This window comes from Schistocerca nitens, chromosome 8, assembly GCF_023898315.1.
Source record: "Schistocerca nitens isolate TAMUIC-IGC-003100 chromosome 8, iqSchNite1.1, whole genome shotgun sequence".
Classification (NCBI taxonomy): Eukaryota; Metazoa; Arthropoda; class Insecta; order Orthoptera; family Acrididae; genus Schistocerca; species Schistocerca nitens.
In genome coordinates this window covers 263,367,120-263,392,341 of record NC_064621.1, presented here as the reverse complement: position 1 = coordinate 263,392,341, position 25,222 = coordinate 263,367,120, and the positions used below count along the sequence as shown (strand labels likewise).

The following is a 25,222-nucleotide window of genomic DNA, read 5'->3' as shown; positions in this document are numbered from 1 at the left end:
TGTTTCGTCATATTTTCAAAAAAAATATTATTTTCATTGACACATTTTAGTGGATTCTGTTCTAAATTCTGACAAGAGGGCAGCAGCTAATTTGCAGACAGATTTGCCCTCTATCTCAATGATACAAATGATACGATTTCAAGATGCTGCGCAATGTTCAACTTTTTCCCCAAAATTTTAGGGAACTTTGTAACATGTTATCAGGGTGTCAGACTCATGTATGTATTTTGTAAGTTATCAGTGAGCCACATATACCTATGTAATTATTTTAGCTTTCCTCTTGTATAACTTGTGTTTTAATTATCAATTTTAGAACATCTGACTGTATTTACATTATCTTGAAGCTTGTGAGCTAGTGTGATTGTGTGAGTGACTGCGAGTGAGGCTGTTAGATGATCCAGTTTCCTTGTCATCCTGAATCCTCCCCTTCACCACCATCTTTTCTGACCTGGACAGATGGGAATTATCTTTAGAACATGTTCTCTGCTCCCAAAATTAACCCCTCCCACCCCCCACCCCAGCCTGTGGTAATCTAATATCTCCAAACCCTCCACCAAAGAGTTTCTGTCCCCTCTGTCCTATCACCTCCTCCCCAAGTTATGTCCCCTCACCGTCACGGTGTGCCGCTCCATGCCAATTCACCTACCAGTCTTCTCCCCTTCTGTGATAATATTTTCCACTCCCAATCCCCCTCCCAGTCTCTTTACACTACACCTGACAACCTTGTCTTCTGCCATCAAGTCTCTCACAGACAGTGCTCTCCTTTCCCCACACCTGTACCTTGCTATATCCCTCTCCTACCTTCTCTTCTCCCCATTCCTGATCACTGATTTCAGTGAACACAACAGTTGCATTTTGACCCCAACTGTCAGAGATAGCTGTCACGTGTGCATGATGTGTGCCTGTTTGTATGAATATATGTATGTTTTCTGTTCTTAAGAAGGCTTTGACCAAAAGCTCAATGTGTAACAGTCTTTCTGTTATGCCTGTCTGCAACTCAGTGTGTTATCTTTACGGTGAGTAGCAATCTATCCTTTTCATAATATTGTTGATATTCCAACCTGGCCTTTCCATTGTTAGATATGTAGTTTAATTACATAAGTACCGAATGTACAACATATTTTTTCTACTATTACTCCTACTAATACTGTTAGTGTTGCTTCCATTGTCACTTTAAATGTGTAACTGTTGGTGATGTATTTCAAACATACTTATGTAGTTTTCGTATTCATTGAAAGTGAATTATATTTTATTTTCAGATGCAGTCACTGTGCTGATAGAAATGGCAAACAGTTATTCTTTCTTGTAAAGAAAGGGACTGACTCAACATTATTATGGAAGGGAACTGTTAAAATATTGTGTGTAAAATTTGACCCTTCTACAAAACAAATCGAAGGGCATAGGCTCTTCAGCCTCGGTGACTTTTTGAAAGTAAGTGTTAGTTCAGTTTCCTTTTATTTCACTGTATTGCATTGCCTTCAGTTCACACAGAATTTACCATTACTGTTATGCAAAAGGGCATTTAAAATTTCTTCCAATACAACTTTTTTTCTGCAAAGTATAATTCAGTGCTGTATAGCCAAATTTCCATGTCTAACAGGTACAATGTTCTGCCAATGGACCACATTGCCAAAATGTTACACCATTGGACACAAAGATACACCCATAAATTTCTTTCATCGATTACCCTGAGAGGAAGTGAACAGTCACAACCCTTTTCTTGTTTTAGGTTTGCCGGTCTCTACAGAGTCAACTGCTAGTAGCAGAGCAAAGCAGTGATTGTGCAACCAACCAGCCAGTGACTGGAATGGAAGTTAACAACAGCCAGCATAATGGCAGTACCTCTAATACCTTTGAAAGCCCAGCATTAATGTCAGAGTCACATAGTTTGCCTACTCAGAGGTTAATTAACACATCCATGATACTGGAGGAGAGAGCCACACTTACAAGTGGTGCTAATGATTGCTGCATTTGTTTGGAGAGAAAACCAGATATAGTTTTGCCATGCACTCACAGCTACTGTGTTGTTTGTATAGAACAGTGGTAAGTTGTTTGCTAATATACAGGCATTTGAATGTAGTGGGTATGGCTGTAAGTATTTTATGTCTGGTTGAAGTCACTTTACTGGATGACCACCATGCCTCCTCACTCTTCCCCAAGAAATTGTTTTTTTTTTTTTTTTTTTTTCTGGAGATATGTTAAGACATTTTTATCTGTCCTTTCATTGTTCTTCTACTTTCCTCTATTGTCATAAATGGTGATTATCTGGGTAGAGGGGAAAGGATTGTCACAGCAAGAGGGAGCGGAGGAAACTACATACAACTAGCCCAGCTCGGGTGTACTGCTCTTCAAATAACAGTGGAGGAGAATTATATTATTACAAGACTAGTAAGCTTTTTGCCACAGATGTTTGCTCTAAAATTCAGATTTAGAAGCCTAGCTATGAAATCCACAATAACTGGATAGCTCAGTGTATGAAAAACTTACTGTCCTTACCCTACCTCTATGGTTTGCAACAAAGGAGTCCTCACATCTTACTCTTTTTTTCTAATTATTGACAAATTCTGCTCTCTGAATTTACATGTATATGTATACTCCACCAGCCACCTTATCATGTGTGGCAGAAGGTAGTTATGGTACCTCCCACAACATCCACCCCCTCCTTTCTCTGATCCATTCACAAGTGGAGCAAGGAGAAAATGCTTGTTTGTGGACGTCTGTATCATTTCTAATTTCTCTGATTTTCTCATCATGATCATTTCACAAGGAATATATGGAAGGACACAATGTACCGACTGATCCTTCCTGAACTGTACGCTCTTTGAATTTTAACAGTAGACTTCTCCATACATCACAATGCTTCTCTTGTAGTGTCAGTGGAGTTTGTTGAACATCTCTGTAACACTCTTGTGTTGACATAATGATCCCATAACAAAGTGTGCTGATCTTTGCTGGAAATTCTGTATCTATTCTATTAATCATACATGGTAAGGGCCGTAGACCAATGAGCAAGTCACAAGAATGTCAAAAAAGTGTGTTGAAATTCTCTCCTTTTGCAGAGGAATTACATTTCTTTAAGATTCTCCCAATGAATTTCTCCTTAAAATCTGCTTATCCTGCTGTTTGTTTTATGCAGTTAGCCCATTTCAGGTTAGTGATTTATAGTAGGTACTATATCTAGTAATTTTTCACCAATAACGTGACCTAAGAGGTGCAACTGCCAGTCCCTACAGCCGTTGCCAATCTCCTGTGGGTCTTTGTTCTCGTTGTTACGGTCTTCTGGCATTGCAACCAGTCATGGGGCCTCCATTGTTATTTTTTTTTCCCCCGCAGCTTCACCCGCAGATGCATTTGACACACATAGTGAACTCGACTCCTCCTCCCCCTCTGTTTCCTTTCTCCTTCTGGCTGTTCACCTCATCGTCCCACCTCTGTCTGCCTTATCTCCTCCTCCCCACTCTCTCTGTCTCATCATCTCCTCCCTCACTGCTCCCCCCCCCTCGCTGCTCTTCCCCCTCGCTGCTCCCCCCCCTCGCCGCTCCCCCCCCTCGCCGCACCCCCCCCTCGCCGCTCCCCCCCCTCGCCACACCCCCCCCCTCGCCGCTCCCCCCTACCACCTCCCCCCCTCGCCGCTCCCCCCCTCGCCGCTCCCCCCTTCCTCGCCGCTCCCCCCCTTCCTCGCCGCTCCCCCCCTTCCTCGCCGCTCCCCCCCTTCCTCGCCGCTCCCCCCCCTCCTCGCCGCTCCCCCCCTTCCTCGCCGCTCCCCCCCTTCCTCGCCGCTCCCCCCCTTCCTCGCCGCTCCCCCCCTTCCTCGCCGCTCCCCCCCTTCCTCGCCGCTCCCCCCCTTCCTCGCCGCTCCCCCCCTTCCTCGCCGCTCCCCCCCTTCCTCGCCGCTCCCCCCTCACTGATCCCTCCGCCATGCTGCTCCCCTCTCACTGTTCCCCCCTCCTTCCCCCTCTCCCCCCTCTCCCTCCCTCTCCCTCCCTCTCCCTCTTCCCCCTCTCCCCCCTCTCCCTCCCTCTCCCTCCCTCCCTCCCTCCCCCCTTCCTCTGTAACCATATCCTTTTGCGCCACTGTCTTTTCATCAATGTCCTCCTCCCCCTCACTCTCTCAATCCCCTCCTCTATCATTCTCAACCTATCTCCCGACATGCTCATTGGCTTTTGTAGCCCCTGCATATAGTTCAGTAAAGCAGGCTGATACTACTCCCACAACACACCTGTCATGTAGGGCAGGCTGCACACTAGAGGCTTGAAAATCTTTTGTTTCCATGGCAAGGTTGTACCACATTAGGTGGGAAAAATCAAAAGCAAAATCAAAAAGCAAAGTGACATTGGTTTTTAATTGCCCTGGGGACAAAGACCACATAAAAAGCAAAATTAGATTAGTTATTAATTATCTTGAAATTGGTGCAAGACTTGTTCAGTATGCTCACCCTGCTGTCTGCTACAAGTTGAAATCTAGAAACAGTATGTTCCACAACAGATTGGAGTAAAAGATTCCGGTAGTGTTTACCAGTGACAGTACAGGTAACAAAACATACAGGACTCATCTCCTCAAAAAAAATATGGCCCTATGATAAGGAATGCTGTCAAGCCACACCATACAGTCATCTTTACAGAATGAAGTGGTACTGGTTGATGTGCATGCAGATTTTCCATTGGCTATATACTGGAATTCTGCATATTGATATGTACTTGGAGATGGAAATGGGCTTCATCTGTCTACAGAATGTTCCATTACCTTTGTTTGTCCACTCCCATTCAAGCCATAAATTCCAGAATAAACATTTGTCTTGCTGCCTGGTCAGCCGGAAGCAGCTCCTGAACACGGATGATCTTGTAAGGATAGCGATGCAGGACGTTTCGTAGGATTTTGTACACCATGCTCGCGGGCATGTCCAGCATTCAGGCAGAGCCCTGTGCACTGCATATTTGCACACCACCAATCAGTCTCTACGATGATGTGGCCATGGCTTCAACAGACATTGGATCCCCGCTTCCGTCCCTCTTCTACATTGCACTTTTAAGAATCTGTCTCTTAGAATTTTGTAAACATTTTTTCCAAACCTTTAGCAGGAATCAAACCAATGCTTTTTCCATATCCAGGACTTCTGCAGGGCTACTGGCATCCAGTCACCATTCTTGTAAAAGACTTTTACCAGCAGCACATGATCCTTCATAGAGACAATTATCTTGCACATCTCAGATGCAAACTGAGAAACAGCTGTGTGCTGCACATCTCTTGGTGTGCATCTTCTGACACTTAACAGTGCTGTTTATTGGTCAGATTTCCGTTAATTGTTTTTCTTTTTTTCATGGCATTTCCCCCTTCATCAATAACATGCTGTTCAACTTCGACGTCCTTCTGGACAGTGGTTCTATTTCTACATAATTTTGGCACTGGAACTTTCATTATGGATGCCCTTATCTGCAATAGTCTCATGGAGCCACCATTTTTATCCATTAAAGCATTAATTTGTTATCTGTATAAAACAGAGGGTGTGAGTGTGTGTCTCCTCCCAAATCCCTGAACTGAATCCAACCAAATCTGGGACAGATAAAGCAGGCCACACAAGTATCAGCACTGTGGGTTTTATAACCTCCTGGCCCCAAAAGGAGTGGAAACAGGGCAGAAACATATTTTCTCCACCCCACAGTGTATAGGCTGTTCTGCATGACAGGCACGTTGTGGAAAAAGATTTTCCATTGCCTGATTGACCTGCTTTGGAGGGCAGGCAACATGTTGGGGGCAAGAAACAGTTTTCCAGCTGCCAGCAAGCTGCAGGCTTCCCAGTGCCGGCGGGGAAGGGGGGGGGGGGGGGGAGAGAGAGAGAGAGAGAGAGAGAGAGAGAGAGAGAGAGAGAGTCAATGAAATCTGGCACAGAAACAGCAGACCTCACAAGTATCACCAAATAGCTCTGATAGGAGTGGAGATCTGGGCAAAAACATGTAATTTCCAGCTCGTGGCATATAGGCTATTGCCTGTTAGATCAACCTGCTTTGCATTCAGCCTACATTTCAGGGGCAAGAAATGGCTTACCAGGTCCTGAGATGTAGGCTGCCCTGCATGATAGGTGTGCTGCGTAATTTCAGCCTGCCTTAATGACCTGCTTTGCGTGGCCATCCTATACATCAAGGTGAAATAAATGAGTTTCAGTCCCCTGGCATGTAGCCTGCACTGCATGACAGTTGTGTTGTGGAGTAGTATTACCTGAGCTTTATTGAACTGCACTGCAGGGACAACACTTCCTAATGAGCATGGCTGGGGACAAGTTGAGATTGATAGAGAGTGGAGGTGGGGAGGTGCATGTGGCAGGTGGATGTTGTCAAGGGGTAGTGAGCAGGTGGAAAAAGCAGGAGCTGGAGGTGTAAAGAGGGAGAGGAAGATATGGTCAGAGGGAGGGGGAGGAAGATTATAGTCAATGAGAAGGGATGGAGGAAATGCACAAAGATGGAGGAAAGAGGAGATGAAGAGACAGAGAAAGTGAGGAGGAGGAGCAGACAGACAGATATGGGAGGGAGGAGGAGATGGATAGACAGAGGGAGGAATAGGTGACATTACAGAGGAGGAAGAGGAGGTAGAGTTGAATTCAATGTATTTGCTGAATGCATTCGCTGGCAAAGCCTCGGCAAAAAGGCTGGTCTATAGCTATATATACATATAACTGCACTTATGTATGTATGTATGTATGCGTGTAATAACTCCTCCCAGTTGCCTGGACCAAAGTGGACTAAATCTGACACACTAACTCCTTGCCCCAAGAGGAGTAACATATGGGCATTTATAATGGTCTAGCTCCAATATTTATGGACACACAGATGTGTTTTTAAGACCCCACCATATAAGGTGCCCTGTGTGATGTGTCTTCTGTGAGAATGGTATCAACCACCCTTATTGACCTACTTTTCAGGGTAGCCTACACTCAGTGGGCAAGAAGTGGTTTTCCAACTCCCAATGTGTAGGCTGCCTGGCCAAACAGGCATGTTGTAATGGGTCTGCTTTATCAGCCTACTTTGTGTGACAGCCTACACATCGCAGGAAAAACGATGTCCAAGCCCTTTCCATATAGGCTGGCTGCTTGAAAGGTGTGTTGTGAGTGTAGTACCAACCTGCTTCATTGAAGTCTTTTCGCAGGACTACATATACAGATGGCCGTGCCTTAGGGAAGGATGAGATAGAAGAGGTGCAGGTGGGGTGGATAGGGAGAGGAGGTGCAGGAGGGGATGAGAGGGAGATGAGGTAGGAGGAGATGTAAAGACATAGAAAGGTTGGGAAGAGGAGATGGACAGAGAGAGAGGGTGTGGCAAGGAGATGATGGGTAGAGAGTGAGGAAAGGAGGAGATGTACCAAGGGTTGAGCTCATAATATGTGACACATGTATGCAGACAAAGCTGCAGGGATGGAGAAAAGGTTTGAGAGAGAGAGAGAGAGAGAGAGAGAGAGAGAGAGTACGAGCAGAGCATATGCATATAATGTAAGAACTGTTCCTAGATCCCTAGACCAAAGTGAGCCAAATTTGACACACTAACTCCTTGCCTTGAGAGGACTATCATAGGGGTGTTTATAACTTGTAGCTCTAATATTTATGGAGATACAGGCGTGCATGTTATTTAGGGTCGTGCCAAATAGGCTGCTCTGCACAAAGGGGGTGTTGAGTGGGAATAGTATTGACCTGCTTTGTGGAGCAGCCTACATGTCAGGGACTAGAAACTGTTTTCAAGCTCGTGGTACATAGGCTGCTGTATATGACAACCACTTTGTGGGAATAGTAACAGCCTACTTCGTTGACCTGCTGTGCAGGGTCTATACACATGGGTGGGCACAGCTGGGGGAAGCTTGAGATGGATAGACGAGGGGATGAGCACAGAGGGGAGAGGAGAAGATGAACAGACAGAGAGAGGAGGAGGAGGAAGATATGGACAGATAGAGGTGGGAGAACAAAAATGGACAGAGAGACAAGGGTAGGAAGTGGTGGACACAGAGGGGGAGGAGGAGAAGGTTGCAATTTTAATATGCCCATACTTTGATTGAATTATGTTTTATACATTCTTTGAAAATGTTGTTATCATGTTAATTACACTCCTGGAAATTGAAATAAGAACACCGTGAATTCATTGTCCCAGGAAGGGGAAACTTTATTGACACATTCCTGGGGTCAGATACATCACATGATCACACTGACAGAACCACAGGCACATAGACACAGGCAACAGAGCATGCACAATGTCGGCACTAGTACAGTGTATATCCACCTTTCGCAGCAATGCAGGCTGCTATTCTCCCATGGAGACGATCGTAGAGATGCTGGATGTAGTCCTGTGGAACGGCTTGCCATGCCATTTCCACCTGGCGCCTCAGTTGGACCAGCGTTCGTGCTGGACGTGCAGACCGCGTGAGACGACGCTTCATCCAGTCCCAAACATGCTCAATGGGGGACAGATCCGGAGATCTTGCTGGCCAGGGTAGTTGACTTACACCTTCTAGAGCACGTTGGGTGGCACGGGATACATGCGGACGTGCATTGTCCTGTTGGAACAGCAAGTTCCCTTGCCGGTCTAGGAATGGTAGAACGATGGGTTCGATGATGGTTTGGATGTACCGTGCACTATTCAGTGTCCCCTCGACGATCACCAGTGGTGTACGGCCAGTGTAGGAGATCGCTCCCCACACCATGATGCCGGGTGTTGGCCCTGTGTGCCTCGGTCGTATGCAGTCCTGATTGTGGCGCTCACCTGCACGGCGCCAAACACGCATACGACCATCATTGGCACCAAGGCAGAAGCGACTCTCATCGCTGAAGACGACACGTCTCCATTCGTCCCTCCATTCACGCCTATTGCGACACCACTGGAGGCGGGCTGCACGATGTTGGGGCGTGAGCGGAAGACGGCCTAACGGTGTGCGGGACCGTAGCCCAGCTTCATGGAGACGGTTGCGAATGGTCCTCGCCGATACCCCAGGAGCAACAGTGTCCCTAATTTGCTGGGAATTGGCGGTGCGGTCCCCTACGGCACTGCGTAGGATCCTATGGTCTTGGCGTGCATCCGTGCGTCGCTGCGGTCCGGTCCCAGGTCGACGGGCACATGCACCTTCCGCCGGCCTCCCGCATGCCCACTATACGCCCTCGCTCAAAGTCCGTCAACTGCACATACGGTTCACGTCCACGCTGTCGCGGCATGCTACCAGTGTTAAAGACTGCGATGGAGCTCCGTATGCCACGGCAAACTGGCTGACACTGACGGCGGCGGTGCACAAATGCTGCGCAGCTAGTGCCATTCGACGGCCAACACCGCGGTTCCTGGTGTGTCCGCTGTGCCGTGCGTGTGATCATTGCTTGTACAGCCCTCTCGCAGTGTCCGGAGCAAGTATGGTGGGTCTGACACACCGCTGTCAATGTGTTCTTTTTTCCATTTCCAGGAGTGTATATAGTGCTATTATTACTTTGCTACAACTGATAAAACAGTAGAAACAGTCTACCAAAGCTATGCAGATTCTAAGCCACATATGATCGATATCTTACAAACACAGTAAAACACAACGAAATGCACCTTTATAATTATTCATGAAAATAAATATGCTTTTAGCTGTCACTTTAGCTGTCATTAGGCGTTATGTTCCTAACCCTATGCGGTGCTACAAATACCAGTGTTTTGGCCACAGTTCATGGACAAGCAAATCGTGGCTTTCAGCATTGAAGATTTTTGTGGGGGCACAAAAAATATGTCACATTTGTGATATTATCTAGGTAGCTGCTTACTTTCTGACCAATTTCTTTAATGAATGAAGTCTTCTGCGGCCATTCCTGAAACCACACTGATTACGTGGACTGATGATATGTGGAAATTAAAATCTTACCCTTCTGCTGTTAAATTTTTTTTTATTTTTTTAATTTTTCTTTTTAGAAAATTTATAGCTGTGAGGCAGGCCTAGAGTTTATTTTATCTTTTTACTGTTTTTACCTCAGTTTATTTGCCGGTCATGAAATCATTAAAAGATTTAATGATTATCAAGAAGAGAGAATCTGCAAATCCATGACAGATTATTGTTATTGTTTCGCTGAGAACCTCATGCTATCCTACAGAATTTGAATTTTTGAGAAATGTTTAATAACATTAGAGTTTGATAAATGGGAAAATTTAGCCTGGACAGTTTCTCTCTGTCATTGTCAGATTTATTTTTGGTGGCAGGAAGTTTACTGTTACCTCCATAAGCATATTATTCATTTGTAATGTTTGACACTCAAATTCATTTTGTTATCCATGATTTTTTTTAGTGAGACATGTCTCATACTGTTATATAAGGGAAACACTCTTTACAGATAAGTTCTTGTAGTTGCCATTTATTCATGTGTTGAAACCTGGCCATGTGATGAAGCATTCTTTTCTTAATATAAACTCTTCCCCATTTTTGTAACCAAAATTCCTACTTTCTTGAGTTGTGCAGCCTCACTTTAATTTTGGTAGTGATATAAAAAGGGCTGCGTGATCTGATACTCCTGCACAGGCGCGGCTCGTAATTAAAGGCTCTGAGGCGGAGCCACCCCAAAATATATGTTAAAGTAAATTTCGCAAGAACGTATTACATAATTTAAATTATCAGGATGAATTCAGCATATTTCCCATTCCGATTAAAATAACGGCGGTCAACGTTTATGGAACTGTTTGTATCAATAGATGTTTTCCGAACGGTTAGTAGTGTTTAGGCTGTGCCTTGGAACGTCCGTAAGCTGCATGTAGTAGCGGTTTGGGGGTGTGGCTTCTACATAGTACTGCTCTTTATGGGCGACCCGAAGGCTCAGAGATTGCAGCCTAAGGGTGTCATACCAACCACCACACATTTTTCAGGTTTCACTATCTATGTAATAAAGGAATGTAGAGTGGCCGAAACTTCGCTATCCAATCTCTGTCTCTGCACATCTCTACTAAGCTTCGATGCGTCATTAATCGACGTTTAGTATTATTGTTTTGATAATGTTTTACATAGTTGTTTTGTTTCTGCCATTGGCTATTTTATCCACATTTAGAATAAGTTTGCAAATATCCCGCCAGAGTGCACTACACTACAGTAACATACCAGTACTGCCATCTAGCGAGAGTTTCATAAGTGGTTAGAGGACAAAGCGCGCGAAATTTGTCCCGTTACTTTACTTTCCTTGCTTGCTGATGCTGACTGCTTTTGTTGATACCGTGTAATAATAGCAAGTTTCTTTTTCGGAGTATATTTTGCAAGATTTTAGTGAGTTTTACTTGCTGGTGAATATCTGCGACATACCGCGAGTGTGAAACAAGCGTAATATGAATTCAGTGTGCAATTTAATAGGTAAAAACTTGGAACATGGCCATAGAATGAAAGTGAAAGAACTTGGTGCATCCAGACCCGCATTAAAGATCTCTCCGAAACGCGTCTTTCCATATGATTTGCTGCAAAGTGTCAGAAAATGTAATGATGACATATAAAAACACTTACCAAAGATTTTAACTCGAAGTTAGCTTCTAATGATATTTAATACCTGATTATAGAAGATACAGTACGTAAAATTATGGGTAGAGAGTGATCTTCCCACCCCCTCCACCTGAATTCTTAGTTGTTTATGTCAGACTAATCTGTAGCATAACCCGAGGTCTATGTTGGCATCGATCGATAAATGCTGCAGCCTTCCCCAGTATAGAAACCACGAGCTGCGCCTGCTCCTGCATATAGAATTTTTTTCTGTTACACTGTAGTTAAGAGCTACTAACAGTATACCAGTAGAGGTTGCAGCGAATGCTACTATTATGGTATGTCTGTCAAAGCTTAGATTTAGCTCATTTGTGGCTATAAGTTTGTTTAATGTGAAGCATTATTGTCATCAGCTCTAACTTATTAATTGGAGTCAAGGGATACAGCAAATGCCAATGTTATCAGGTTATGTTCTATTCTATATATTCACAATGAGATAACTGTTGCATACATCATGTGAAGTAGCACCGTTACAGTGATTAGGTAGGCAGCTAAATGAATTTCAAACTTTGTATTGAACAATTGCTCTGAATTGCAGATCGCGGGTAAAATTCTGTCAGATATAACCGTAAACTAACATAAATTCTTACCAAGTCAATAAGTTTTTAAAGTGTCATAGAATGCTGCAACTCATAATTAATTATAAATATGGAAATTTTTGAAGGAGGTTGATGATATTTCACCAGTTTCAAATTTTCAGAAGTCATTGATGTACAAAACTTATGAAAAATATACTGTTGCAAATCAGTCAGTCATGACTAGTAAAACCATAAGCAGTGGATATATAGCACTAAAAGAGTTGAATTTATTTAAAAATTTAATTCAACAGTACTGTCTCAGATGATAGCAGCATTTTTTGGACAAACAGAATGACTTTCACAGTCGTGAAGGAACTGTTGTATTCTAGATTGCTGTAAGACATGACATACTAAAGGTCAACACTTACCGTGTGACATTGAGATGTTGCTACTAGACTTAAGTTGTTATTTTCTTCACTTTGTTCATTTTCATTCAGCTGCATCGCGTCATCCTGTATTCATATGACAAGTGAATTACAACTCCTGAGAGAAGTTTATGATCTTTGATTTCTCTCACTTTTTTCCCAGCATGCAGCTCTGTGTTTTCATATGTCATGGCAGTATTTAATCTGTGCTGTTCGTTTACAGGAATGTAAATCACAAGACATGTCCCATATGTCGTGAAGCATGTGAAAGTACTGATGACAGCTGGGTTATTTCTGAAGTACCAGGAGCCCATGAAATAAATGAAGCAATATGTTCAGCTCTCATGGGATTGCCCTCAACATCAGGCACTCCAAAGTGATGCCTCTGACTGTCCAGCACTATCATGTCATAGTTATGAAATAAAATGCAGACAGAATACACCTGCACATCTGTTACACGTTTTATGTGTAAGGATGATAAATATGGTTTCATGACCATGGATGGTATGGCCAGCTAGTAGAAATGGAATAATTTTTACAGGTAACTCTTGTTATTGTAAAATCGTGTTACAGAAACCCAAATCTGAAGTGAAAAGTAAAATTATAATTAATCACTTCTGCATATGTATTTACTGCAGATCCCAAGCTATTTGAAAATTCTTAGAAAAATTGTCATGGAAAAGTGAAGAGAAACTCACTCATTGGTGTAAATATTGCGAATTTTCTGATGATAAATTATTTTGATGTCGTACATGTATTGAAGAAACTACACAAAGGATAAAAAATTATTCCATTTTACATTCAGTGTTTTAATTTTGTTTCATTATATTCATTATTTGCCAAAAACTTTTACCCCCAGCAGTAATATTATTTACCATTTTTCTTTATTCCTCACATTTTCTTTGCCCTTCCTTTTTTCCTTGTAGTGACTGTTGTGGTAGTGGTCTGCAAGTGTGTTGAGTTTCCAGATTGTGAGTCATGACTATATATAAGAAGTCAGTATTAAAAAGATATATATTATTGTGATATACCCAACGCTGACAATGTAGTGGATTTGTCATTTGGTGGAACAGATTATTTCTTGCCCACTGTTAATGAGATAAATAAGTGACACGAATAAATTGTATCACTGACTGTTCATCAAGAATTTTGCATATGTTTGTACAAACCTTCTACTGTAACTGCCATTTAGTGATGAAATTGGACATCATTATGAAATTTATATAAATATGTAAAAGTGTTCAAAGTAGGGTTTTCTTGAATGAGATTTTCACCCTGCAGCGGAGTGTACGCTGATAGGGTTTTCTTCCTTTCCTTCTAATGTAACTTATGAACTTACAAGTTATGATTATTAAGTTATTTATGGTCATGATGAATATATGTATTTTTGAGAGTAAGTCACTTTAGTCAGGTTTAAACAAACATTTATCTTTCTGTGTATGGTAAACAGAAACACTAATGATAAATTTTGTGAAACAGGGAGGTTGCTAACAGTAATTTTCAGAGTTTGTGTGCTGCTACCTGTTCACAAGAAAATATTCTTAATACAATCATATTTGTTCGAAAAATAGATATGTTTAGTAGTAGTTCTTAAGAGGCTTCACAAAAATATTGAACCGGGAAGGCACAAGAGTGCGGTAGATGGAGAAAGTACCAGTATCCCCTCCTCTTTCCCCTCACCATCCTATTTCTCCTTGCACTCCTCTTTCCCCTTGCCCTCCTCCCACTGCCTCTTGCACTCCTCATTTCTGTCCCTATAATACAATCCATTTTGTTATTGTGTTAGTTAGTATCACAGCTATGATGTATTTGCCCTGACATGACTATTTGCTGTAATTGACGTGTAACATTATAATCATTCTCACCACTGCCACAGCTGTGTGTGTGGCGGGGGGGGGGGGGGGGGGGGGGGGATAAGAGAGAGAGAGACTAAATTGAAAATGCAATTAATAAATGTCTGACTTGCCATCAGAAAATTCTCAGAAGCATTAGTGTATGATCTTAGGGCACTCTTGAATGATATATATTATCTACTTCTCTATTCTAAATTTGCAATTTGCTGAGAAAGTTCCATCATTTATGCAGTTTATTTATAAATTTCCTGTTTTCTTAACTGATGGTGATGTCTGCTATGGTGACACAATACTAAGCAACATGCACTCCGGGTGACTGAAAGGGCCTTGGCCATCAGCACTTTCGAGTCTTATTAAAGTTTAAATCTTAACTCCATAGGTGTTCAGCTGTTATGAGAGATGGATATGTCAAATAAATTCATCTTCATGACTTGGTGCTCTGGAAGGGCTTTGTGGCCCAAGAGTTTTGCCACCACCCCCTCACCCGCATCACATTGTCCCCATCCTCATCCTCCAAGTGCATTTTTCACAGTAAATGACAGGTGGTCATATGGTGACTGAGGACACTTTTGTATTGTCAGGAATGGTGTGCATTGAGTGACCATGTTGGCTTTATACTAGGTTTGCACAAAACATTTGGGAAGTAGGCAAAATGAGGGATGCTAGTTTTGCTATTTATACTATTCTCATGCTTTCAGGAATTGTGACATTGAGAATTCTAATAATATGGTGTATTGAGATTGATGAATCTGCCCACTTTGTGTGTTGTGGAATAACAAGATGTTCCTTACTAAAAATAAGCAGCAATATACACACAGGAATAGAAGCTTCTGTCTCCTCCTCCTCCTGAAGAAAATAGACTGGTGAGGTTTAAGAAATGGAGTGAGTTACAGAAAGTCGTCCCTTTGAAAACATGAGAGTTTAAAGGTGGAAGATAGGAGAAAACTAATAAACAGTATTCTGTTTAAGGTCATGAATTTCATGCCCTCAATGCCTGTTCCACCACATGTGCCATCTCATTCTTGCCCAGCCCCCAACACCAGTTTCCTGAACTCCACAGGTAGGAACTGGCATTATAACAAGTCGTTAGTCCTCACCAGCCACATGGCCTTAATTTTTAATTTCTGTTAATTTGTTTGGTCTCAGAATTTCTTCTCAGTAAGTATTCCTTTCTTCACTACCTTTTTGTTTTCTGTATATTCTGTTTTCTGATCTGTCTATTTTTCCTTGCCCCCTACCTCTTTCACATATGACAGACTTAGCTTTCTGCTCATATTAACTCTTGCATAATGTTTTGTCAGTAATTTCTATCTTGCTTATTATCCTATCTTCCACCTTCAAGCTCTTTCAAATCTCATCTGGTGCAGTCTCCAACAATCAGTCTTTCCTTGTGATCCCATCCAATAAGTCTCCCCCGACCCCAAGTTGTGGGTGACTTTTCCAAAATTCTCATCATTTCCTAAACCTCACCAATTCTTTTTCTTCATACCTCTTACAAACTCTTCCACTCTTTCGCCAGAAAAAGAATAATAATAATAAGAAGAAGAAGCCACTGGTTCCAAAAGCTTGTACATTTCCTTAACTTTTGTATGCGTTCACTCCTGGCTCCACTTGCTGAGTATTTTTTTATTTATTTATTTTTATCTGTCCAATTATATTTTCAAAAAATGACTTTTTTTATGCACACACACACACACACACACACTTTTCTTGTCATGCCCTGAACTATAGAATATTTTGCCTGCTATCTACATACACACTTATGCGTATCTTCTGCAAGCTGCTGTATGCTGGAGGAAATTACTGAATTTCTGTCCTGTTTTATTCACACATGGAGCGTTATGGAAATTACTGACTGTATGGTTCAGTAGAAGGCTTATAGTCGTCACATACAGGTTTCCTAAATTTATAGATATAGACAAGACTCTTTGAACATCTCGTTTTACAGTTTCATATGGTCTGTACTTACCTGTTACTTATTACAATCCCAGCAGTATGACTGAATTCATTTGAGATCTGTTGTCATGCCTACATGATAAGAACTCCAGAGATTTAGGTGCCTCTTTCCTACTATTAAGTTATCATGTTCATTTTGTATCACTATTTTATATTATCTTCCAGTATTCAATGTGACAGACTCCAGTAATTTACCACTAAACTTATAATCAGACACCACAGTTAGAGATCTCTGTAATTCATCACACAAACAGAAATACTGTGTGAATTTGCTTACAAACTGCCAGTAATGACTCTTTCTGTAGGCAGCAGTATCATCAGTGAACAATCTTAGTGTGTCTGCAAAATCATTAACTTATATTAGGAACTTAAGAGCTGATCCTTCAGATTTTCAAGGGAAAATTGATGGCTTACAAGTTTGGGATTAGGAGCTGATTTTCTCTTTATATGATACTACAAGAAGTTCACTTTCCTTTGGCAGGAGTTGGCATAGATTTTGTTGCTGATTGGTTGGACTCCAACCATAGAAAGCAATAAGGTCTGTGCTCACCACATGATAAAGACAACTACGGAAGTTGTTGCAATATTGTGTAAAGAGAAAGTGACCATGACTGCAAATGCTGAAACTACTAAAACCAACAATAGAGATGCCCTGTTGTTTCCTGGCAGTGTGGCCTCCTGTATAATGTGCTGGGTTCTGTTAAAAACTGTCCGAGAGTAGTGTGCTGACCAAAACACCCCTCCATACCACATCCAGATGCTGCCTCTGGTTGAGCATGAAATAGTGGTCAGTCAGTCCTGACAGGCTCATCTGAGGCCAAAGTGGCGGAACTTTGCTTGATTTTTTGTGTTTGTTAAACTAAGTCCCATAGTGCTCAGAGCCATTTTGTTTGTTAAACACTGCTCAAGCCAGTCACATATTTGTAGATATGTGGTCATATTTTGGCTATCAGTCAACTGTCTACAAGTGTGATAGATGCCTATTGGAAATTCAGAAAAAAAGAATGATATCTGTTCACCTGTGTTTACATCTATTATTTGTAAGACACTTGGGTGTGTGAAAAAAATGTTTCCTTTCACAAAAGTAGTTTTACCTAAAACCGTTCCATTTCTTTGAAAAACACTAGTTTTGCTCCAGGAACACTATAAATTTACAACCTTGAATCTGCTATATCTACTATAGAACCGTGCAACAGACAGAAATTCACAGTATTGTTCTGTAATTCTCTCTCTCTCTCTCTCTCTCTCTCTCTCTCTCTCTCTCTCTCTCTGTGTGTGTGTTCTCTCTCTCTCTCTCTCTCTCTCTCTCTCTCTCTCTCTCTGTGTGTTCTCTCTCTCTCTCTCTCTCTCTCTCTCTCTCTCTCTCTCTCTCTCTGTGTGTGTTCTCTCTCTCTCTCTCTCTCTCTGTGTGTGTGTGTGTGTGTGTGTGTGTGTGTGTGTGTGTGTGTGTGCGCGCGCCCATTATTTTACTTGCACTATTTTTCAGATATTTGATACTTACTGTTGCAGTAGAGTTTCCTGATAAATATGAACTAAGGAATGGCTAATTTCACAGCATATTCAATTTAAAATCTGTCAGGAATGTATATCTCAAAGTTGTATCCATTCTCTCACCTAGCATACACAACGTCCTTGCCCATTCCTTTGCCACTTTTGCACCCAACAACCCCAGTCCCATTTGGCACATCAGTGTGAAAGATGCAAGTATATGATATGTGCCATACATTTGCTGACTATGTCCTATTGAAGTCCTGTCACTGACATTTCCTACCACATTGGAACCATGGCCAATAGCCACCTGGGAGAACAGCATTATTGTATACCAACTTCACTGCAAATGCTGTGTAGTGTTTCATGTTGATGTGTTCACAAAAAAATTATCCAACCAGATAAATGTCTACCTCCAAAATTTAGGCAAGGAACAACTCACCCAGTGAGGTTGCTGCTCAACATAATTTGGGTGCTTTGTGACTCATTCATCTGGTTATGGCAGTAACTGAAATGGATATATGAAATTTTATAACAGTGTGCCAGGAATGTGAAGTTGAGGTTTCATTGTTGTTGTTTTGGTCTTCAGTCCTGAGACTGGTTTGATGCAGCTCTCCATGCTACTCTATCCTGTGCAAGCTTCTTCATCTCCCAGTACCTACTGCAACCTACATCCTTCTGTATCTGTTTGGTGTATTCATCTCTTGGTCTCCCTCTACGATTTTTACCCTCCACGCTGCCCTCCAATACCAAATTTGTGATCCCTTGATGCCTCAGAACATGTCCTACCAACCGATCCCTTCTTCTAGTCAAGTTGTGCCACAAACTTCTCTTCTTCCCAATCCTATTCAGTACTTCCTCATTAGTTATGTGATCTACCCATCTAATCTTCAGCATTCTTCTGTAGCACCACATTTCAAAAGCTTCTATTCTCTTCTTGTCCAAACTATTTATCGTCCATGTTTCACTTCCATACATGGCTACACTCCATACAAATACTTTCAGATACGACTTCCTGACACTTAAATCTATACTCGATGTTAACAAATTTCTCTTCTTCAGAAACGATTTCCTTGCCATTGCCAGTCTACATTTTATATCCTCTCTACTTTGACCATCATCAGTTATTTTGCTCCCCAAATAGCAAAACTTCTTTACTATTTTAAGTGTCTCATTTCCTAATCTAATTCCCTCAGCATCACCCGACTTAATTCGACTACATTCCATTATCCTCGTTTTGCTTTTGTTGATGTTCATCTTATACCCTCCTTTTAAGACACTGTCCATTCCGTTCCGCTGCTCTTCCAAGTCCTTTGCTGTCTCTGGCAGAATTTCAATGTCATCGGCGAACCTCGAAGTTTTTATTTCTTCTCCATGGATTTTAATACCTACTCTAAATTTTTCTTTTGATTCCTTCACTGCTTGCTCAATATACAGATTGAATAACATTGGGGAGAGGCTACAACCCTGTCTCACTCCTTTCCCAACCACTGCTTCCCTTTGATGTCCCTCGACTCTTATAACTGCCATCTGGTTTCTGTACAAATTGTAAATAGCTTTTCGCTCCCTGTATTTTACCCCTGCCACCTTCAGAATTTGAAAGAGAGTATTCCAGTCAACATTGTCAAAAGCTTTCTCCAAGTCTACAAATGCTAGAAACGTAGGTTTGCCTTTCCTTAATCTAGCTTCTAAGATAAGTCGTAGGGTCAGTATTGCCTCACGTGTTCCGATATTTCTACGGAATCCAAACTGATCTTCCCCGAGGTTGGCTTCTACCAGTTTTTCCATTCATCTGTAAAGAATTCGCGTCAGTATTTTACAGCCGTGACTCATTAAACTGATAGTTCGGTAATTTTCACATCTGTCAACACCTGCTTTCTTTGGGATTGGAATTATTATATTCTTCTTGAAGTCTGAGGGTATTTCGCCTGTCTCATACATCTTGTTCACCAGATGGTAGAGTTTTGTCAGGACTGGCTCTCCCAAGGCTGTCAGTAGTTCTTAGGAATGTTGTCTACTCCGGGGGCCGCCCCCGGTAGCTGAGTGGTCAGCGCGACAGACTGTCAATCCTAAGGGCCCGGGTTCGATTCCTGGCTGGGTCGGAGATTTTCTCCGCTCAGGGACTGGGTGTTGTGTTGTCCTAATCATCATCATTTCATCCCCATCGACGCACAAGTCGCCGAAGTGGCGTCAAATCGAAAGACTTGCACCAGGCGAGCGGTCTACCCGACGGGAGGCCCTCGTCACATGACATTTCATTTCATTACTCCGGGGGCCTTGTTTCGATTCAGGTCTTTCAGTGCTATGTCAAACTCTTCACGCAGTATCATATCTCACATTTCATCTTCATCTACATCCTCTTCCATTTCCATCAAATTGTCCTCAAGTCCATCGCCCTTGTATAGACCCTCTATATATTCCTTCCACCTTTCTGCTTTCCCTTCTTTGCTTAAAACTGAGCTATTGATATTCATACAAGTGGTTCTCTTTTCTCCAAATGTCTCTTTAATTTTCCTGTAGGCAGTATCTATCTTACCCCTAGTGAGATAAACCTCTACATCCTTACATTTGTCCTCTAGCCATCCCTGCTTAGCCATTTTGCATTTACTGCATTTTTATATTTTCTCCTTTCATCAATTACATTCAATATTTCTTCTGTTACCCAAGGATTTCTACTTGCCCTTGTCTGTTTACCTACTTGATCCTCTGCTGCCTTCACTACTTCATCCCTCAAAGCTACCCATTCTTCTTCTACTGTATTTCTTTCCCCCATTATTGTCAGTTGTTCCCTTATGCTCTCCCTGAAACTCTGTACAACCTCTGGTTTAGTCAGTTTATTCAGGTCCCATCTCCTTAAATTACCACCTTTTTGTAGTTTCTTCAGTTTTAATCTGCAGTTCATAACCAACAGACAGTGGTCAGAGTCCACATCTGCCCCTGGAAATGTCTTACAATTTAAAACCTGGTTCCTAAATCTCTGTCTTACCATTATATAATCTATCTGATACCTTTTAGTATCTCCAGGGTTCTTCCATGTATACAACCTTCTTTCATGATTCTTGAACCAAGTGTTAGCTACGATTAAGTTATGCTCTGTGCAAAATTCTACCAGACAGCTTCCTCTTTCATTTCTTAGTCCCAATCCATATTCACCTACTACATTTCCTTCTCTCCCTTTTCCTACTGACGAATTCCAGTCACCCATGACTATTAAATTTTCGTCTCCCTTCACTATCTGAATAATTTCTTTTATTTCATCATACATTTCTTCAATTTCTTCGTCATCTGCAGAGCTAGTCGGCATATAAACTTGTACTACTGTCGTAGGTGTGGGCTTCGTATCTCTCTTGGCCACAATAATGCGTTCACTATGCTGTTTGTAGTAGCTTACCCGCATTCCTATTTTCCTGTTCATTATTAAACCTACTCCTGCATTACCCCTATTTGATTTTGTGTTTATAACCGTGTAGTCACCTGACCAGAAGTCTTGTTCCTCCTGCCACCAAACTTCACTAATTCCCACTATATATAACTTTAACCTATCCATTTCCCTTTTTAAATTTTCTAACCTACCTGCCCGATTAAGGGATCTGACATTCCACACTCCAATCCGTAAAATGCCAGTTTTCTTTCTACTGACAATGACATCCTCTTGAGTAGTCCCCGCCCGGAGATCCGAATGGGGGACTATTTTACCTCCGGAATATTTTACCCAAGAGGACGCCATCATCATTTAACCATACAGTAAAGCTGCATGCCCTCGGGAAAAATTACGGCTGTAGTTTCCCCTTGCTTTCAGCCGTTCGCAGTACCTGCACAGCAAGGCTGTTTTGGTTAGTGTTACAAGGCCAGATCAGTCAATCATCCAGACTGTTGCCCCTGCAACTACTGAAAAGGCTGCTGCCCCTCTTCAGGAACCACACGTTTGTCTGGCCTCTCAAGAGATACCCCTCTGTTGTGGTTGCACCTACGGTACGGCTATCTGTATCGCTGAGACACGCAAGCCTCCCGACCAACGGCAAGGTCCATGGTTCATGGGGGCGGGGGGAGGGGGGGGGGGAGGCTTTCATTATGAGGTATGTTATTGGACAGTTACCGATACAGGAGCATACGGGCCAGGTCAAAATAATCTTTAAAAAAAGAATCCCAAGGACATAAATCTGCTAGTGTAGTGTACCACACAGAGTAATAGTTTGCAAGAAATGAAAGTGAACCAGGCCTTATGGTATATCTCACTATTAATCTTGTATGCCAACCAGGTTTAATGTGGATTTTAGGAAGTTTCTCTTACACAATAACACAAAGTCTGACCTCATTCATTGTCTCAGAACCAAAACACACAAAAAGTCACCATGTGCAAACACACAGAATTTACAAAATTTGCAAACAGATAGCATATTTGCCTTTAGTTCAGTTAGGGTGAGGGAGACGATGTAGCTTCAGCAAGGACTACCAACGTGCGCTAGGATCACATTGAATAATGATTCACCAGGTTTGTAACCTGCAATGAAAGCTCGGAGAGGGAAATAAAATTCCAAGAAAAAAGAAGCCACAAGAAAGTGATGTGTGAAAAGAATAAAGAATCCAGTACTAGGACCAGATTTCAAGGAGTTGGTCTCTGGCAGTAAGACTCAGTTGTGACTTGTATAATTCAAAACATTTGATTTTAGTTTCAAAACTTTGTGAAACAAACCATTAAGAACGACATTAATATGAGAAATACCGCAGAATCAAATATCCCTCTTATATAAATCATCTGCAGATATTATTTCTGAAAAAATAAGAATAAAAATTTAGTAATCCTGCAAAATGGTATGATATGCTTTAGAAAAAAGTTGGTTAATGTTTTACCCAAGCAGTATCTATCTAAATGAAATCTAGAATCATAACATGTATAATGGCACAAAGTCCTTAGAAGAGTGTCATTAGAACAAAATTAATTATTATTATTATTTATTATTATTATTATTATTACAATTATTTCAATCTTCTGGCACATGAATTATCATCATTCATCTTGCTTCCCAATACAGTGTTGCTAAATCTGAATTACAATCACTTAATCTTGTACACTCTTTTAAATGTTTTTTGTTCAACATCAAACCAATCTTGTGACACAGAACACATTCTGGAGACAACAGGATGCAGATCTTATGCAGGTGGGCAGACAGTCAATCATGTTCAGTAATCAATCTGAATATGGCTACGGCTTCTCTTATTTGTCCATCAGGAACTACTGAGTCATCTGTACAGTTCTTCCAGATCTTTCCCTCCCAAGAAATTTTATTGGATGATTTTAATTCTTCTTAAAATATGTTGTTTAACTGTGTATTTCACTGAAAGATATGACATGTTAGTTTTTTCGCATCTGTTTAATTTTTGTGCCCTTTTGGCTTGAAAATCTAAGCCACAGTGAGAAGGTTACAAGAATTGCAGTTGGCTTGTTCTTCTGTTATAGTGATTTAATTACTTCTTGGATTTCTTTAGCTTTAATGTTTTTTGGATCTAGTGTGTCAACAACTGCTGATATTGCTACTCTGCAATCACAAACTATAACTGCTTTGTTGAATGTGTATAAAAAGTTGTTTAGCTGTATTATTGCAGTTCTGATGGCTTCAACTTCACCTTCAAAATTCAAGTGTTTTGGTCCTAAAGTTTGACACAAAGAGAGAATTTTTCTTTATCTTCCAACACCTACATTTCTCTCTCTTCTCCATTAACAAGCCATCTGTGTAGCTGTGGACCCACTGATTTTCAGGTATTTCAGATTTATTGTGTTTTATCTCTCATTATTAATTTATCTGTTTCACTTTTTTATAACTATCCATTATATCTAATTTGTATCGTAATTGAGAAACATAGCTGAAAGGAATGGGAAAACAAATTCTCTAGCAACAACTTGCAATAATTTATACTGTGATCTCATGTCTTTCACGTTTTGGATGAAGCCAGCCTGTGTTTTCAACAGTATTTTATTTTTGTTAAATGGATTTCCATATTGTAGTCATTTAGTAGGGTTGGTATACAAATCAGTTTCTCATACTGAAACTGTGCTATTCTCTGAATACTTACTTCAGTAGTTTCTAATCCATTTAGAAATCTCTAGGATACTAAATATGTTGATTTTACTTGATGATTTGTCTTTGTCTCAGTATTGTGTTCTTCCACAGATCCAAATGGAGGACTGTTTTAACCCCGGATAAATTTGTTTTGAGACATAATGTAAACTGCCTCTGTCTGCTTTAGCCAGCAGATGCACATTGTATAATGCAAAATTGTCTGTAGATGACGATCAAGATTCCAGACAAAATAATTAAAAAAAAAAAAAACACAGGAATTCTACAAGTATTGAATATGATAAAATAAGTAAAAGCAGCAAGCTAATGTACTCTTTAACCTTGTCTATGTTTAAAGCGTATATTTAAGAGACTATGGGGATTGAATAAGAAACAGAATGAACATGAATTTGCACCAGATAAGAGTGTAGAATACTTTTCAAGTAATAGTTTAGATTGTTTCAAGGTTACTGACAATAATGAAGAAGTGAATATGTAGCTGCTAAATGTGAATCTTTCTTCAGGAATAATTCTTGCCATATGAAGCAATTCTGTGCTGATGTACATCATATGTTATTACATCCCCATCTCCTGAAGTATGGGTCCCAATTTCAGATTTTTTATGGTATTTGTGTGCATATTGTGAAATTGAACATACATGTGTTGTCTCACCAGCTATGTCACATTGTGTGACCATTCTGTTCCTGCATGATATATAGCATACCATTAAAAGTACAACTTGTACATCTTGCAGCACATAGCAAATGTTAACCCATTTGCGCCAAATCTTCATTCAATAGCAATAAATTAAGACATGTAATTTGGCACATTACTGAACTACAGATAGTAAATCCTGAATGAGATGCTGTCAGCCGGCCGGAGTGGCCGAGCGGTTAAAGGCGCTACAGTCTGGAACCGCACGACCGCTACGGTCGCAGGTTCGAATCCTGCCTCGGGCATGGATGTGTGTGATGTCCTTAGGTTAGTTAGGTTTAAGTAGTTCTAAGTTCTAGGGGACTGATGACCACAGCAGTTAAGTCCCATAGTGCTCAGAGCCATTTTGAGATGCTGTCATGTTTGGTCAAGGTGCCTTTTCTGTAATGTCCTCCAATGTATTACTGTGATTAATTCTTGATACTTTAATTAACTGTGTATGTGTTTCTTTTTACACAAAGCAAATTATGTAAATAATAAAGTAAATGGGATATTACAATTTGTCTATTTATCACAGCATAAGTTTTATGAAAAGTTTTGATTTCAGCAAGATAATATGCAACAATTCCTGTGTTGATGTACTGTGACTCATTTCACATTCCTGAGGGCTCTTCTTCATGATGGGATTGACAGAACATGATGTGTGAATGAATGAACAAATGAATGTAGCAGCAAACTTGTATGTGCTACTAAACAGCGAAATACAGTTG

At 41.2% G+C, this 25,222-nt stretch overlaps 1 protein-coding gene across 2 annotated transcripts in view; it reads left to right on the top strand.

The window, feature by feature from the left end:
• Positions 1-25,005, top strand: part of LOC126199376 (RING finger protein 141-like) — a 53,848-nt gene extending 28,843 nt beyond the window's left edge. Inside the window, exons 2-5 of one of the 2 annotated variants that reach the window (XR_007540161.1) lie at positions 1,260-1,431; positions 1,730-2,043; positions 12,669-12,986; positions 23,913-25,005. Coding sequence is in view for 1 of the 2 variants with exons in the window: in XM_049936288.1 (XP_049792245.1) it covers positions 1,260-1,431; positions 1,730-2,043; positions 12,669-12,825 (643 nt within the window). In the remaining variant the exon portion in view is untranslated. Of the gene's footprint in view, positions 1-1,259; positions 1,432-1,729; positions 2,044-12,668; positions 13,609-23,912 lie in introns of those variants that run through there. The other variant, XM_049936288.1, reaches the window with a different exon arrangement.
• The last annotated feature ends 217 nt before the right edge of the window (positions 25,006-25,222 follow it).